The 13,828-nt window shown below is 40.8% G+C and overlaps 1 protein-coding gene across 3 annotated transcripts in view; it reads left to right on the top strand.

The window, feature by feature from the left end:
* TMTC1 (transmembrane O-mannosyltransferase targeting cadherins 1) overlaps positions 1-13,828 on the top strand; it is a 257,200-nt gene that overhangs the window by 184,136 nt on the left and 59,236 nt on the right. For all 3 annotated transcript variants that reach the window (XM_023643309.2, XM_023643308.2, XM_005611007.4), the window contains one exon: positions 5,303-5,416. In XM_023643309.2, the coding sequence (XP_023499077.2) occupies positions 5,303-5,416 (114 nt within the window). The remainder of the gene's footprint in view (positions 1-5,302; positions 5,417-13,828) is intronic.

Below are 13,828 nucleotides of genomic sequence, written 5' to 3'. Positions count from 1 at the left end.
TACCAAGAATCTATGAAGCAGGATAGGGTTAGTGGGGTCTGGAGTTAGACTTCCTGGCTCCGCTGCAAGTTCCACCATTTAATAGTTGCGTGATCTTGAGCAAGTTACTTAACCACTCCATGTCTTAGTTTCTTCACTTTAAAATTGAAGTGTTTATCTCCTGGATGTAGTGTAAGAATAAGAGTATGTGAAAGCTGCATAGGACAGTGTCTGGTGAATGGTAAACACTATGTAAAGTTTTCAATTATTGCTATGCACTGTGTTCTGGGAAATGAAGTGGGGGAAAGAGAGACTGTCTGTAGAGGAGCTGGAAGTGTGCATGGGAGTGAGACATGCACACATTTTAATATAATGTAATAATAATATAATATAATATAAGTGGTAGACAGAGCGAGACTACAGGATGCTGTGTAAGTGCAGGCAGGTGACTAAGACCAACCCAGGCCTTCAAGGACTATTCTCTTGTAGGCCTCAACTGAATATGGAAGGATGAGAAAAAGCTAAATTAGCCATAATGGCCCAAACCAGGAGCTGGCCAAATTGAGTGAGAAAAAGTTGCACTACACCCCAATGTTTATTGCAGCGCTCTTTACAATAGCCAAGACGTGGAAGCAGCCTAAGTGTCCAGCAACAGACGAATGGATAAAGAAGTTGTGGTGCATATATACAATGGAATACTACTCAGCTGCAAAACAGAACAAAGTCATTCCATTTGCAATAACATGGATGGACCTTGAGAGAATTATGTTAAGTGAAATAAGCCAGCGAGAGAAGGATAATCTGTGTATGACTCCACTCATATGAGGAATTTAAAATTATGGACCAAGAACAGTTTAGTGGATACCAGGGGAAAGGTGGGGTGGGGGGTGGGCACAAAGGGTGAAGTGGTGCACCTACAACATGACTGACAAACATTAATGTACAACTGAAATTTCACAAGATTGTAACCTATCAATAACTCAATAAAAAAAAAAAAAGAAGAAAAGAAAAAGAAAAAGTTGCACTAGTTCTACAGAAGCTGGTGTCGTTGGTGGAGGCCCTGTTTCAGTTTTCTCCTCTGTTCCAAACAATAAACCCATTGACCATCTCTAGGAAGATGGTCTCACTGAGGCCTCTCTAAGTATGTGGGGTGGTTTTGCTTGGCAATACTATGAACAGTTTTACAGAGTATATTAAGACGACCTTTGTGTTGGAGAAAATCCAAATTTCAGTCAAGTTCCATCCTTTCTAGCTGAGGCCTCCTGTCACAAAGAACATCCCACTGTGTGATGTATTTTCAGGAGACACAAGTGGAAGGCCCCCTCGCAGCTTTCTACTTCTATTGGCAAAAACCTTACACACAACGACACAAGAACCCAGCACTGTGTCTCAGCAGAGGCCCAAAGAGAGGAATTTGTCCAAGCTGAAATAGCTGTTAAGAGGAGGAGCCAGGATTTGAACCCAAATCAGGTATAAAAAGCAAAGAATATGTAAACTATGCCACACCTATTTTTTACTTTATGTTTTCCAACTTAAGCTAAGCCAAATATAAACAGAGAGAGGGAGAGAGATGTTCATAATCATAGCTGCAAGGTATATTTTCTTTAATTCTTATAGCAAGAAGCTATTCCGATATCCTAATCCGAGAAGGGTAACTGCCTGGCTCCAGCTGGGCCTGGTAACAGCCCAGCATCTCACATTTGTTTGGAGTAAGTAATACTGTAATAATACAACTTGATAAAATCTCCACCACCAGCCCCCTCCCCCAAAGCTTCAAAGAATCTAGAAAGACAGAGACAGCATGTTTTCTTTTGCATCCAGTTCAGGGTCTCTCTGAATCTGTTCATGAACTGTTTGAGTGATCCATGGACCGCTGATTAAGAATTTATGGCCTAGATCATGCTCCCCCTCCATAGGAAACACGTTTTTCTTCCCTCCTCTCTGAATTGCTGAACCAGAGAGATCAGCAGACCTTCCAGGGCAGAGAATATAAACCAGGGATTGGCAAATTCTTTTGTAAAGGGACAGAGAGTAAATATTTCAGGCTTTGCGGCCATTCAGTCTCTTGTGACTACTCCACTCTGCTATTGTCTCGGGAAGGAGGCCAAAGACAGGGAGTAAACACATTGACGCGTCTGTGGCCCACAAGGCCGTAGTTTGCTTACCAATGAGATAAATGTTGTGTTGGTGAAATTCTAATGTTACTGGTATCCACTGGTACCTTTTTCGTTTAGCAGGAAATGTTGATCAACTTCAGGAATGATTCTGACCCTATGTTGACCTTGGTTGAAATCTCTGCTCCACTGCTTAGGAGGTCTGTAACCTGAGAAAAAGGTCTGAGTGTCTCTGAGCTTCCATTTCCTCGTCTGTCATATGGGAGGTACAATAATGCTGCCCATCTGAGAGGTTAGTGAAGGACTGAAATGAGATAATCCATGGAAATGGGTTCTTAGGCCTCCACTTGATTCAAAATAAGCACCGGCAGTCCTGGCCATCCTAAATGTGGCCTTGTGAAACCTCAGGTTAAGGCTGGGTCAAAATCAAGTAGAACCACAGATTCTTCTTACTTTTCTTTCCCGTTAACCTCTGGCTGAACACTACTTTTTTTTTTTTTTAAATGTTTGTTTTCTATTCAGGAATTTGAGGATGGTTCTCCTGACCTGTCGTCAGTGATGTTAACAAAACAGATTGATGTTCTACAGACTTGGAGATATACCCTATAGAAGTGGCTTGTTAAATGATGTCTATTATCTTTCAAGTTTTCTGCAAATGAGAGATGTGAGGGAGAGATTTGAAGTGTATGAATTAAGACACTGAGTAGAAAGGGAGATTTTTATTCATAATCATTGTTGTAATTATTAATAGGGTTTGGGATCCAGCCTAGAATTTATGAATACTACAATTCCTTGTGGAGTAAATATGTATAAAAGCTGCACATTTCCACTGAAACAGTTGGGATTACTAAATCATAGCATCAAGAAAGCAAACTGAGGAGACGGGCTCCAGGGGAAGAGCAGCCTGGCCAGTTACAGCTACGCGGAAAGTTTGCCTTTGGCCAGTTGTTTACTTTCCTTTTTTTCACAAACTGTTCGTTGTAAAATGAGAGACTGGAAAAACATAGCAGAAAAATATCACAGAGAGAACCTAAAGGTCAAAAACAACAATGGGAAAGCCAGCGTGTTCTTAGCATTCGGTTACTCCACCCACCTCTGCTTGCCTGTTAGCAATATTATTACTTCCTCTTGCCATCACTGAACAATGCCCTGGTCTTAGTGAGGACCATGTTTCCATGGGAATAATTGTCTATTCCTTGGGTGAAACATAAATTAGAGCAACTGTGCTAATCACACAGAGGGAAGGATCAATTCCGATAAATATGCCAGTTATATCCATGCTGAAATGAAAGTCATCTTTAAAACCCACCAGTTACCATGCACTATTTAGTTCTGGATAGAAAAATCTGAAATTTTCCTGGATAGAAATTGGATTTTTTTTAAGCCATTGCTATCACTCTGACCCAAATCCTGCCCCTGTGACTAAATTCACTGTGGGTAATATCCTTTTTAAATATTATATTAAAATCCTAGTTTTATGTGTCGGCCAGTGTGCTTCACCATGGGGTGATTGATGGAAACTGATGGTTTAGTGGAGCACCCGAATGTCAGCAGTTGTAAATCTTTTGTCTTGGGTCATCAGTTTCCACCAAGAGGATTCTTCCAGTTGCCTCCTTGCAGGTCCAATCCTGGCTGCCGATATTCAGAAGGGAGGAAGGAACCGGGGGGATCCCAATGTTCAGAACACAGATTTTCACTTACTCTGCTTCTGAGGCACAGCTCTTGCCCCGACCTCAACTGCACCTGTTGCTCCTGAGTGCAGGATCTCTCTGATTCAACTTTTCTAGAGAGTAAACCTCTTGCCTTCTGCTGGGGTGGGGAATAGTTGAAAAATTCACCTGGATGTGCAAGATGGGAAAGGGGATCTGGGGTGTAACAGCTCCTGATACAGATTTGCAAAATATCTGTACCAAAAAAAAAAGTTCCCAGCTGCTTGTGGTATCTTTGAAATCACCAAATCAGCTGTATGGAAGTTTGGAGTCTGCTGCTTTTGGATAGTCTGGTGCCCTTGGGTTGGTCTCTAGCTTCCCGCACTCCCGGTAAATTTTCTCCCCTGCAGAGTTCCTCAAGCGCCCAGCCAATGGACTCTAAGTGGGGCAGTCTTTGCTGGTCCTAGAGGCTGTTATTTCATCAAAAGTTCAACAAGAGTTACAGTGCCCTAACATATTTCCCCAAGGTCTTAAGACTTTGTATGAAATTCCCCTATTAATCTTACCTTTAAAATTAAATTATATATATAAATAATTAAAAATTAAATGAAAATATGTTATCTGGAAGAGAGAGTGCATTAAAATACAATTGCTGAAAAACTAGGTCGTCATCCTTTCTCCTTTGTCTGTCTGGTTAACTGTTCCCCCTCCCACATTTAATCCATGTAAGTTCCAAGAGTTCACTTTCCAAGTAACCCTCAAACCCATCTCCTCTCATCATTTCACCTGCCACCATCTCCTTGCAAGGACTCTAGAACCAGATTCCTCTCTGCCACTTACCAGCTGTGTGGTCTTGTGCAGGTTAAGTCAGTGAGGCAGCTGCAAGTGACAGACTGATCCCCTCGTGCCCCCACCTGCTCCTGTATCAACTTCAAAGCTTTGGTGTTACCCCCTTGGGCCTCCCCAGGGATTTTATTATAGCAGCCCAGCAGAATAATACAGTGACCATTTAAGCAAAAGTTTTAACCTTTCTGAGCAAAACTTCATTTCCTTATCTGCAACTTGTAGAATAATTATACCTGCATTTATTTTTTAAAAAATGGCCCAGGCTTAGTATATGGGAAATATTAAATTCCAATAAAACTTAGTAAGGGGCCAGGTCTACAGTCGTCCTTCTTGTAATGATTTATTTTTGTAGACAGTCTCAATTTTTTTTTGAAAAAAAGAAGTCTATAAGTGAATGAATGAAGGAAAAAACTTAATTAACCTGAGCATTCAGGGTTGTTCTCCAAGTAATCATCCTTCACTGGGTCCTGCCACCTCTGCTTCACATGTAGTTAGCATGTTTGTTTAGTTGTGCACAGCTGTGCACCGTCTTCACTGTTTTCCATAGAAGCATGTTCTATAACTCACATAATTCACAAATTTTGGAAGACTTCGCTTAGATGGATGCAATAACATTTCAAATGCAGGTTCGTGAAGCTGTAAGTAAAATGTGAAGGAAACTGACAACATTCCTAAACAGTACTCTTTTTGTTTTTTTCAATTTGTTAATTTTAGGTCTGGAGTTCAAACTCTGCCCCACAATGCCAAGGTTCACTACAACTACGCCAATTTCCTGAAGGACCAAGGTCGGAACAGGGAAGCCGTCTACCACTACAGAACAGCTGTCAGGTAAGCGCCAGGCAGTGTCGCTGTTGTGCTTTTCAGGCCCTTGTCTATTTCACTCACCCTCCCAGGATGTGGGGGGGTTGGTTTGTTTCTCTTGACAATGAACATCTCCTTGGATGTGGTATTGATCTTGGACTCCAAGTCTTTTGGCTCCGTGTTCAAGTCTGTTATAAAAGTGGCAACTCTACCTTGCTTCTAACTCTTGGTGTTTTCTCGTAAAAGTTTCCATTGCTACACATTAGGCAATAAAGTGACACTCAGTTGAATACATATATGCAGGTAAACAGGAATTGCTTCTCAAAAATATACTTGTAAATTCTCAGAGTATTTCCTCAAATGAATTCTTCCCACTCTATGCTTCCCACTGTCTGAAAGGATTTGTCAGAAGACATTTGAGTATAGAAATGAAATAATTGATAGTTGTATTAAATAGAAAGAAAATGAGAAGACGCTTGATTACCATGTTGGGAAAATGTTAATAAGGTGTTGTTACCACACAAAGGGCACGGTCTGCTCACCGTGAGACAAAAGCCAACCGTCAAGAGGCAAGATGGTGGCAGAGGAAGGGCATTTTATTACAGCTTGCTAGCAAGAGGGAAGATGGCTGACTAATGTCCAAAAGAACCGTCTTAAGGGGGCACAGAATCTTGAAGCAGTTATATAGGCCAGTGGGTTATAGGGGAGGGGGTTAGGAATGTTTACCCTCTGGTGTTACAGACTGGGAGTTGCCACACCAGATCTTTCAGTTTTCATTGATGATGGCTATCAGCATAGACTGTCTGGGGGGTCATCACATTCCTAAGGAACTTGAAAGAACGAGTTATCGTCTTGTCACAGCTGGGAGGTATATGCACTAACGGGAGTCATAAAATCTACAGAACAGGTGGATCTCCTGGAGGGTGCAAATCCAGCTGGGTGAGTTAGTCAGAGGTCATTCAAAGTTACAACGTGGTCTCTTTTTACAATATGGCTTCCCTTAATGTCAACCTTGTAGTGAGCTGGTTTCAGTGTGTGTATATGCAAATATATATACATGTATTTTTTTCATGTAGACAACCATGATACTCTCCTTGTACTGACCCACTGGAAGAGAGTACCAAACATGGCTTTAGATATGACTTTTAAGAGAAACGAAAAATTTAAGCTCTGTTTTACCAGCAGTAGTCTGTGTTGCTCTTAGGTATTTTTCAAATTGCAGCTCTGACTTACAGGATGATCTTCTCTAAAAGATTCCAGATAATAAATGTATTTAACTTGGAACATGTGGAGACGTGATGACTAAACAGCCTTGGAATCTCCAAATGTGAGCAAAATAAAGCAAAGTGAATCCTCTCTTTTATTGAATACTCTGAGGCTCACAGAAGCTTTTTGAAGGGGTTTCCATGCCCCTACAGATTGGCCCAATTTGGTTGAATTTTCTGGGACGTGCTTAAAATACGTATACCAAACAAATCATACATTTCACTGAAGCGCCTACCAGGGGAGGGTCCCAAAGCTTGGTCGTTCTTAAAGTAACTGATCTGACTTTTAAAAATTATCCTGTTGAACAATGTTCTACATAAGTATGTTGTCATCAATCAAAATCTTTTTAGATTTTAAGAGCTGTTATTTAATATTCAACATGGCAAAAAATTTAACCTGTACACATCAAGTTCCCTATCAAATACTTTTCCAAAGATTACAAGAAATGTAAGTCCCAGAGGAATAATTGTAACAAAGCTTTTTATTGAGGAAAAGAATTTTTATTAAGGAATAGAAGGTATTTTTTAAGATTTAATAAAGAATCATATTTTTTCACTGGAAGCCAGTTTACCCAAATGTTTAGCAATACTTCTCTCTAGTTGGTGAGGTGATGGTTTAATTTTTTTCTTTATACATTCTTTTGTGCTCCAGATGTCCACAACGAACGTGTATTATTTTTGCAATGAGGAAGTGTCGTTTTTAAAACGGCATATTCCTTCAAGGGTACAAATAAAGTGTGTTTTGGCTTCAACAATTAATTAACGTTTCACGATTTTAGTTGGCATTCTTGAAGGGAAGAAAAGAGCACTAAGTTTGCCTGAAAAATATTGGTTGGAAGGAAGTGTATCAGGATCTTTTTGAATTTTGTTTCACTCTAACAGACCGTTTTCTGTCAAGTTCAAACAGAAAAATAAGGCAGACCCTTAGGCATAGTTTGGAGCAAAGATATAAATTAGCAAAATTCTCTGGCTGCTGATTTTACAGAATTATAGCAGCTGGTTGGGTACTTACGCTTCTTTCCCATGAAACAATAAAAATAAATGTTTGCTTCAGCAACTGTGCTTCTGGAAGAAACACGTCCCTTGAGAAATGGGGAAAAAACAATTAAAGCTATAAATACACTACATGGTAATTAGTGAAATATTTCATCCTCTCAGACCAGGCCCAAAATACTTCTGATTTAAAGTATTATTGTTTTTGTGTGGCTACCAATGTGGTGAATTGTCAACGGATGTGGGTGGGTTTTTTTATTTAAATAAATTGCCTCTCTTCGTGTTAGAGAGAAAAGGAAAATACCAGGGCTGCTCATCATTTTGATGATTATTTATTCTAGATGACTGGAAGAGTGCCCTTTTTTTGATATTGCTGTTTCTTTGTGAAAGTTGCTGGGACTTGGGATTCCTCCCCCTCCCAACTGCTCCATCCCTATTTCAACGTTAGTGGCTGTTTCCCACATTTGCACACAGCGAGAGAGAGAATGATTGAGGAAATAGAGGGTTAAGGTGATATTATCTGAAATCAGTTCCAACAATTATCCATTACTGTTGTAGTGACTGTATAGATCCCAAAGGCAATGGTGAAATTAGTCATTAGGGTTATATCTATATGAATCTCTTTTTGGCTGGCTTACAATTCTAAAAATAGCGCTACTATATTAAACTGGTAATTATATATGACAGGAATAGTGTGCTTCTTTTAAACTTTATTCGATTTTTTTAAACAATGCAGAAGTACCACTGACTTCTCCTCCCTCTTGATGTGCTCATTTACTGTATTTCTGCAGTATAAGGGAGATCTTCCCTGGAAAATGCTGCAGCTGGGGTTATTGATTCAGCTTAAGACCCAGATCATCAAAGCAAAATGTCAGAACGCTTTCCTAAAATCTTCAGCAAGTGTAGGTGTTGGCTTTGCTTTGCTGTGAGAGGCAACTCTCATGTTTGTACCTGTTGGGGTGCTGTAAAGCTTGAGATTCTATGTGCTGGAAAATCAGAGCAGCACTGCTGGATCTGCCATATGCCTCTAAAGCTTTCTGCCCCTGCCCCTCGAGTTACCCTAGAGGAGGTTTGCCATTCCACATCATATCAGGGGAGGAGAAAGTCCAGAGATCACCCAGCTTTTCAGCTCTTCATGTACAAAAACTCCCAAGAAGAGACTCATCCAGTAAGCCTGAAAGGAGAGATAGTGGCCCTGCCTGAATAAAGTACAGAAGATACTGAATGTGTGCTTGGCCACTGGTTTGTTGATGAGCTTAAAAAGTCAGCTATGGGGCCAGCTTGGCGGTGTAGTGGTTAAGTTCACACACTCCACTTCAGAGGCCCTGGGTTTGCAGGTTCGGATCCCAGGCGTGGATCTATGCACCACTTATCAAGCCATGCTATGGCAGATGTCCCACGTATAAAATAGAGGAAGATGGGCACAGATGTTAGCTCAGGGCTAATCTTTCTCAGCAAAAAAAAAAAAAAAAAAAAGTCAACTAAAAGTGGAGAATCATAAAACAAATTATGCACACTCTTAAATATTTTATTTCACCCTAAAATTTCAAATGTACATCCATACACCAATTTTCTAATGTCAAACCAAGTCCTTTTCTTTGAGTAAGTGTCTACTGATTAGAATCTACAAAAGTCACATCCATAATTCATTTCTATGATGATCAGTTTTGATGCTTGAAAATGGAATCAAAATATAAAGACAGATTTTTCTGATTTTTCTCCTCCAGTATTTTACAGTTCTCTCACTCACATCTAATTCAACAGTAATTTTTTGAGCAACTTTCCCTTTTTTGAGTATTACCAGAGTGTTTACTTAGTTTTCATGGAAATAACCGTTGTCTCCTTCACATTTATATTTTATCAGTTTGCAAACTATTTCATTATATTATGCAATTACAATAAAACTACAACTGGAATGAATTTGTTAATAAACACAACTGACTCTTAGCAGTCATGCAACTCAACCCACAGGAGCAGAAGGGCATTAAGCATTAGAGAGAAAGTTTATTAAGGTGTGGGTATCCACCAATACGTTTTACAGAGAATAGAGAATATCTGAAAATCTGATTATGTAATTAAGAGACTGTTTTAAAAGAGTTTTCATTATAGATGATAGAGTCATGGAGTCTGTTTTTCATCTTATATTTAAATTCCCTGCATGACTCAGTTAGTGGTTGGTTGAAATGGGCTGTCATCAAGAACCCTGCACCTGGGGAGGAGACTAGAGTTCGCCTTTGTCCGGGTGTCAGGAAGGTCTCTCCACTGTCAGCAGCAAATGGCCCTGTTCTCCACTAACATTGTTCGCTTAGATGCCCTCTTTCTCCCACTCTACTGTAATAAGCCCCGGCACACCCAGATTTGTGGATATTTTTGGTTGGATGTCAGCCATGTACAGGATTCCATCCTGATAAAAGGGCTGTGATCCTCAGTCAGCCACACAGCTGTACGGTTTCAAGATGAAATGCATAGTAAATCATCTCAGATTTCCCCCCTCCCATGATCCTGTCAAGCAGGGTGCTCAGGGTACTCAGGTGTGCTTGGGCAGTCATGGGACTCTTAGAGTGGCCTTGTCTCCTTCTAATATGTCTGTTATTGATGTTTTGAGAAGACAATCTGAAGGGAAAGAAAACTGTTCAAAGGGAGTTGAAGTCCCTGACCAGGCTCTTTTCTGTTGGCATAACTACAAGGGAAGGAACGTGCCTTTATTGCTCCTGTACAAAAGAAATCTCCGCCTGCTATTTAATTGGCTAACACCCGGGAAATGATAGAACTGAAATCTTTCTGATGGAAATTTTTTTAATGCATAGAATGGAGACTTGTCCTGAAAATAGAGCCCATTGATGTCATTCTTTATATCCCTTCCTATGTGGATAGCTGGAACTCTGCAAGGAGATTCCATTAGACGGCCATAAATGTATATGGGAAAAGGAACTAATAAAGGAATGAGTATTGAAGAAACACCATATCATTAGAGCCTAAAGAAATCTAGCCACGTCTAATTAACCCACTGTTCATTGATGTCCTGAGTCTGTCAATAAAACTACTTTATTATAATTCCTTTGAAAAATGCTGTCTATAAAATTGGCAGAGTTTGAACTTTTTTTTTTTTAAATCAGGATTTAATGACTATTTAAAAAGTCCCTGTTTACACAGGCTATTTTGAATGAACATTTAAAATAACTCTCATGACTACGGGTGGCCTTGAATACCAGCTGCCGTGTATTTCTAGAAAGAACTAAAATTCCAATACCATTTGTTAGCCAGGTTTAACAAGTGGAGATGGGTTCTTCCGCTGGTGTGGTATTTCCATTTATAAAAGTCGAAATATGCTCTCCAGTATCACAAGTAGACACTTGAAGTTGTTTTTGTTTCTTCTCGTTGATGAAATTATAATTCTCACTATATGTATTTTGCATTGTCTAGCAGTTTTAGTCATTAAATTCAAGAAATTAACTATTATTTCATTTAGAAGAGAACTAGAATTTTAGTCACATTGTGGCCATACTTATACGCTAAATTTCCAAATGAAAGTTCTGCAATTTATATTCAAAAATGTTTCACTCTCTCTGTCTTTTTTCTGCCTTGTACCACTCTTCCACTTCAAAAACTCTGTGTGGTTCGCCAGCAAACAGAATCCAAGGCAGAGATTTGCTCAGGAACTTCATTAAGGAGCACTTTCTGGAACACCATGGAAGCAAGATGGCAGAGGGAGAAGTTGAGATGCAGTGCAGTCCTGGGGCCTTACCTGACCCCTTAGGGAGCTCTGGAGCTGGGATGACCCCTCTTGAATGGAGGCAAGAGATGGACTTTTTATAACCCTTTATCACCCATCACCACTCCAGGCAGAGAGGGTAACCTCCGGTGAGCAGCTCCCTGAGGCTGAGAGCAATGCCCAGAGAAGAACCAGGCTGTGAGCTGTCTGCAGCTGGGGAGACAAGCGCCTCAGGCTTGAGGGGTCTCTGGGTGGTGTAAGACTATCCACTCCCCCAGCTTAATTTATGATTTCTTATATAAGTAAACAGGACAGTTTTAACAGATACCATTTAGATTTTCTGTTACAATGAGAATAGTGGTGTTATCGACCTCATAGTGTTGGAATATGATAAGAAAATTCATGAAAGGCTTAAAGCAATGTCTAAATATTTGGCAGTGATAAACTCAGTGAATGTTATTAGTAAATCCAAAATATGACCACTTGTCTCCACCTCCAAGCCCATCATCTCTCACCTATATTTCTGAAATGTTCTCTACTCTCCCCATTTTCTCCTCTCCCCTGCTTCCCTTCAGTCTGTCTCAACACAGCAGCCACAGGGATGTTCCACTTGTAGCAGGTCTCGTGCTCAGAACCCTCGGCTGGCTCCCATCTCACTCGAGGTGAAGGTCAAAGCCCCTGCAGTGGTCTCGACGCCCTGCACCTTCAGACCTCACCTCTCCTCCTTGCTCACTCAGCTCCAGCTACATAGGGCTTCAGGGACAGGCCAGTCACATCACATTCATATTTCAGAGACTCAGAGTTTACCATTCCCTCTTCCTAGAACATTTTCCCTCCTTCTCTGCTGCCCCCCACCACCTCTTCCTTCAGGACTCCTCACATATGTCATCTTGTCAATGTGACCTTCCCTGATCACCCTACCTTGAAAGTGCAGCCACCCCAACATACCCATTCCTCTTCTTGGCTTCATTTTTCTCCATTACATTTATCACCCTGTAATATACTTCCCTCTGCTGTGGGCCCTTAGCAGAGGGCCTGGCACTGTGTAAGTGCTCGATAAACATTTGTTGGAAGAAAGACTGGGTGGACATAATGCATAAAAGTCTCCTATCACAGGCCCTCGTAGAGTCAGAAGACAACTCCATAATGACAAGCAGTGTTTCTCCATGGGAGAGCTGTCAGCAATTTGCAGGACTGTCCTATGCATTGCAAGATGTGTAACACCCCTAGCTCCTGCCCGTTATATGCCAGTGGTGACCCCTAATTCCTGAGGTGGATATTTGGATATGCACCCCTTCCCCCGCAACACATCATGATCTCCTTGATTGGGAGTTCTTGATTAGGAATATGGGCACACTTTTCCTGTCCACCGCTGTCTTTTTTCTGAGTTGACCCAGCAACCCAGGGTGCTGTTCATGCTACCAAGTGTGGTTACAGTAAGAATTCCATGAGTGCATTGATCTGTCACACAGACTTTGAGTCTCCTTATAACCTTAGATGTAGCATTTAAAATTGCGCGTGTCTGGAATTCCATTTGGTGTTAAGCATATCAGAAAGGCTTAGAGGAAATTGCTCTAGTGCCTGTGGGGATGGATCATTTGCTTCAGATGATGACGGATTGACAGGCTTTGGAGTGAGTGCTTGACAAAGAACATTCCTACATTCTTAAAATGGAGAGGGTCACGCATCCTTCACATATGAGAACCCACAGTATGAGGGAAACAGATGGATACAAGATGACTTAAATGTTTACTGGGTTCTCCATGAAGAAATAATGGATGTTATTTTGACTGATGGGAGCAAGTCGAAGGCCATCAACTGTAGTGAAGAGAACGATTTTTTGGAGGATGGGAAATCCGTATGAGAGAAGGAGAGCTGGCAGCTTCAGCCTGGCATGGGTTTATTAGGGCTGTGGAGGGAGCCGAGAAAACCGCCCAGAGGTCCTGCAATTGACCCCAAAGCATTAAATGTATGTAGTGTAACAGGTGTGATGATGGGTATTTTTATTCCCACCATCTCATTTGTGCACGTAGAAGCTCACTTGTTCACACGGAAGGTCAATATGTTTTTGCCTTTATTGTTCTAGAGAAAGCGACTAAAGCACAGACATAAATTCAAAATCACATAGGTAGAAAGTCACCCATGGCTTCTGACTCCAAAGACTGTTATTTTTCTTCGCCACCAAAGCAATTTCCCATCTACCTGTCACAAAAACAGAAGTTCACCACGATTGCCCCATGCCTTTGCGAAAGGTGAAATTATGTTCATCATTTTCTATTTGAAAAAAAGAGCAAAGAAGTATTTAATTCAATACATTTCCTAACCCCTAGAGGTATGTTCTCAGGAATCAGGAAAATTCAGCCACTTAAAATGACTCATTTCCTGAGAGTGTGGTTTTACCCTAAATTGTCTTGGCAAATCAATTGAGCGGAATCCTGGATCATTGCTCGAGGTCATCCATTGTGAGAT

This window comes from Equus caballus, chromosome 6 (genome assembly GCF_041296265.1).
Source record: "Equus caballus isolate H_3958 breed thoroughbred chromosome 6, TB-T2T, whole genome shotgun sequence".
Lineage (NCBI taxonomy): Eukaryota > Metazoa > Chordata > Mammalia > Perissodactyla > Equidae > Equus > Equus caballus.
Note: the sequence above shows the minus strand (reverse complement) of the source record. Positions and strands in the feature narration are given on the sequence as shown.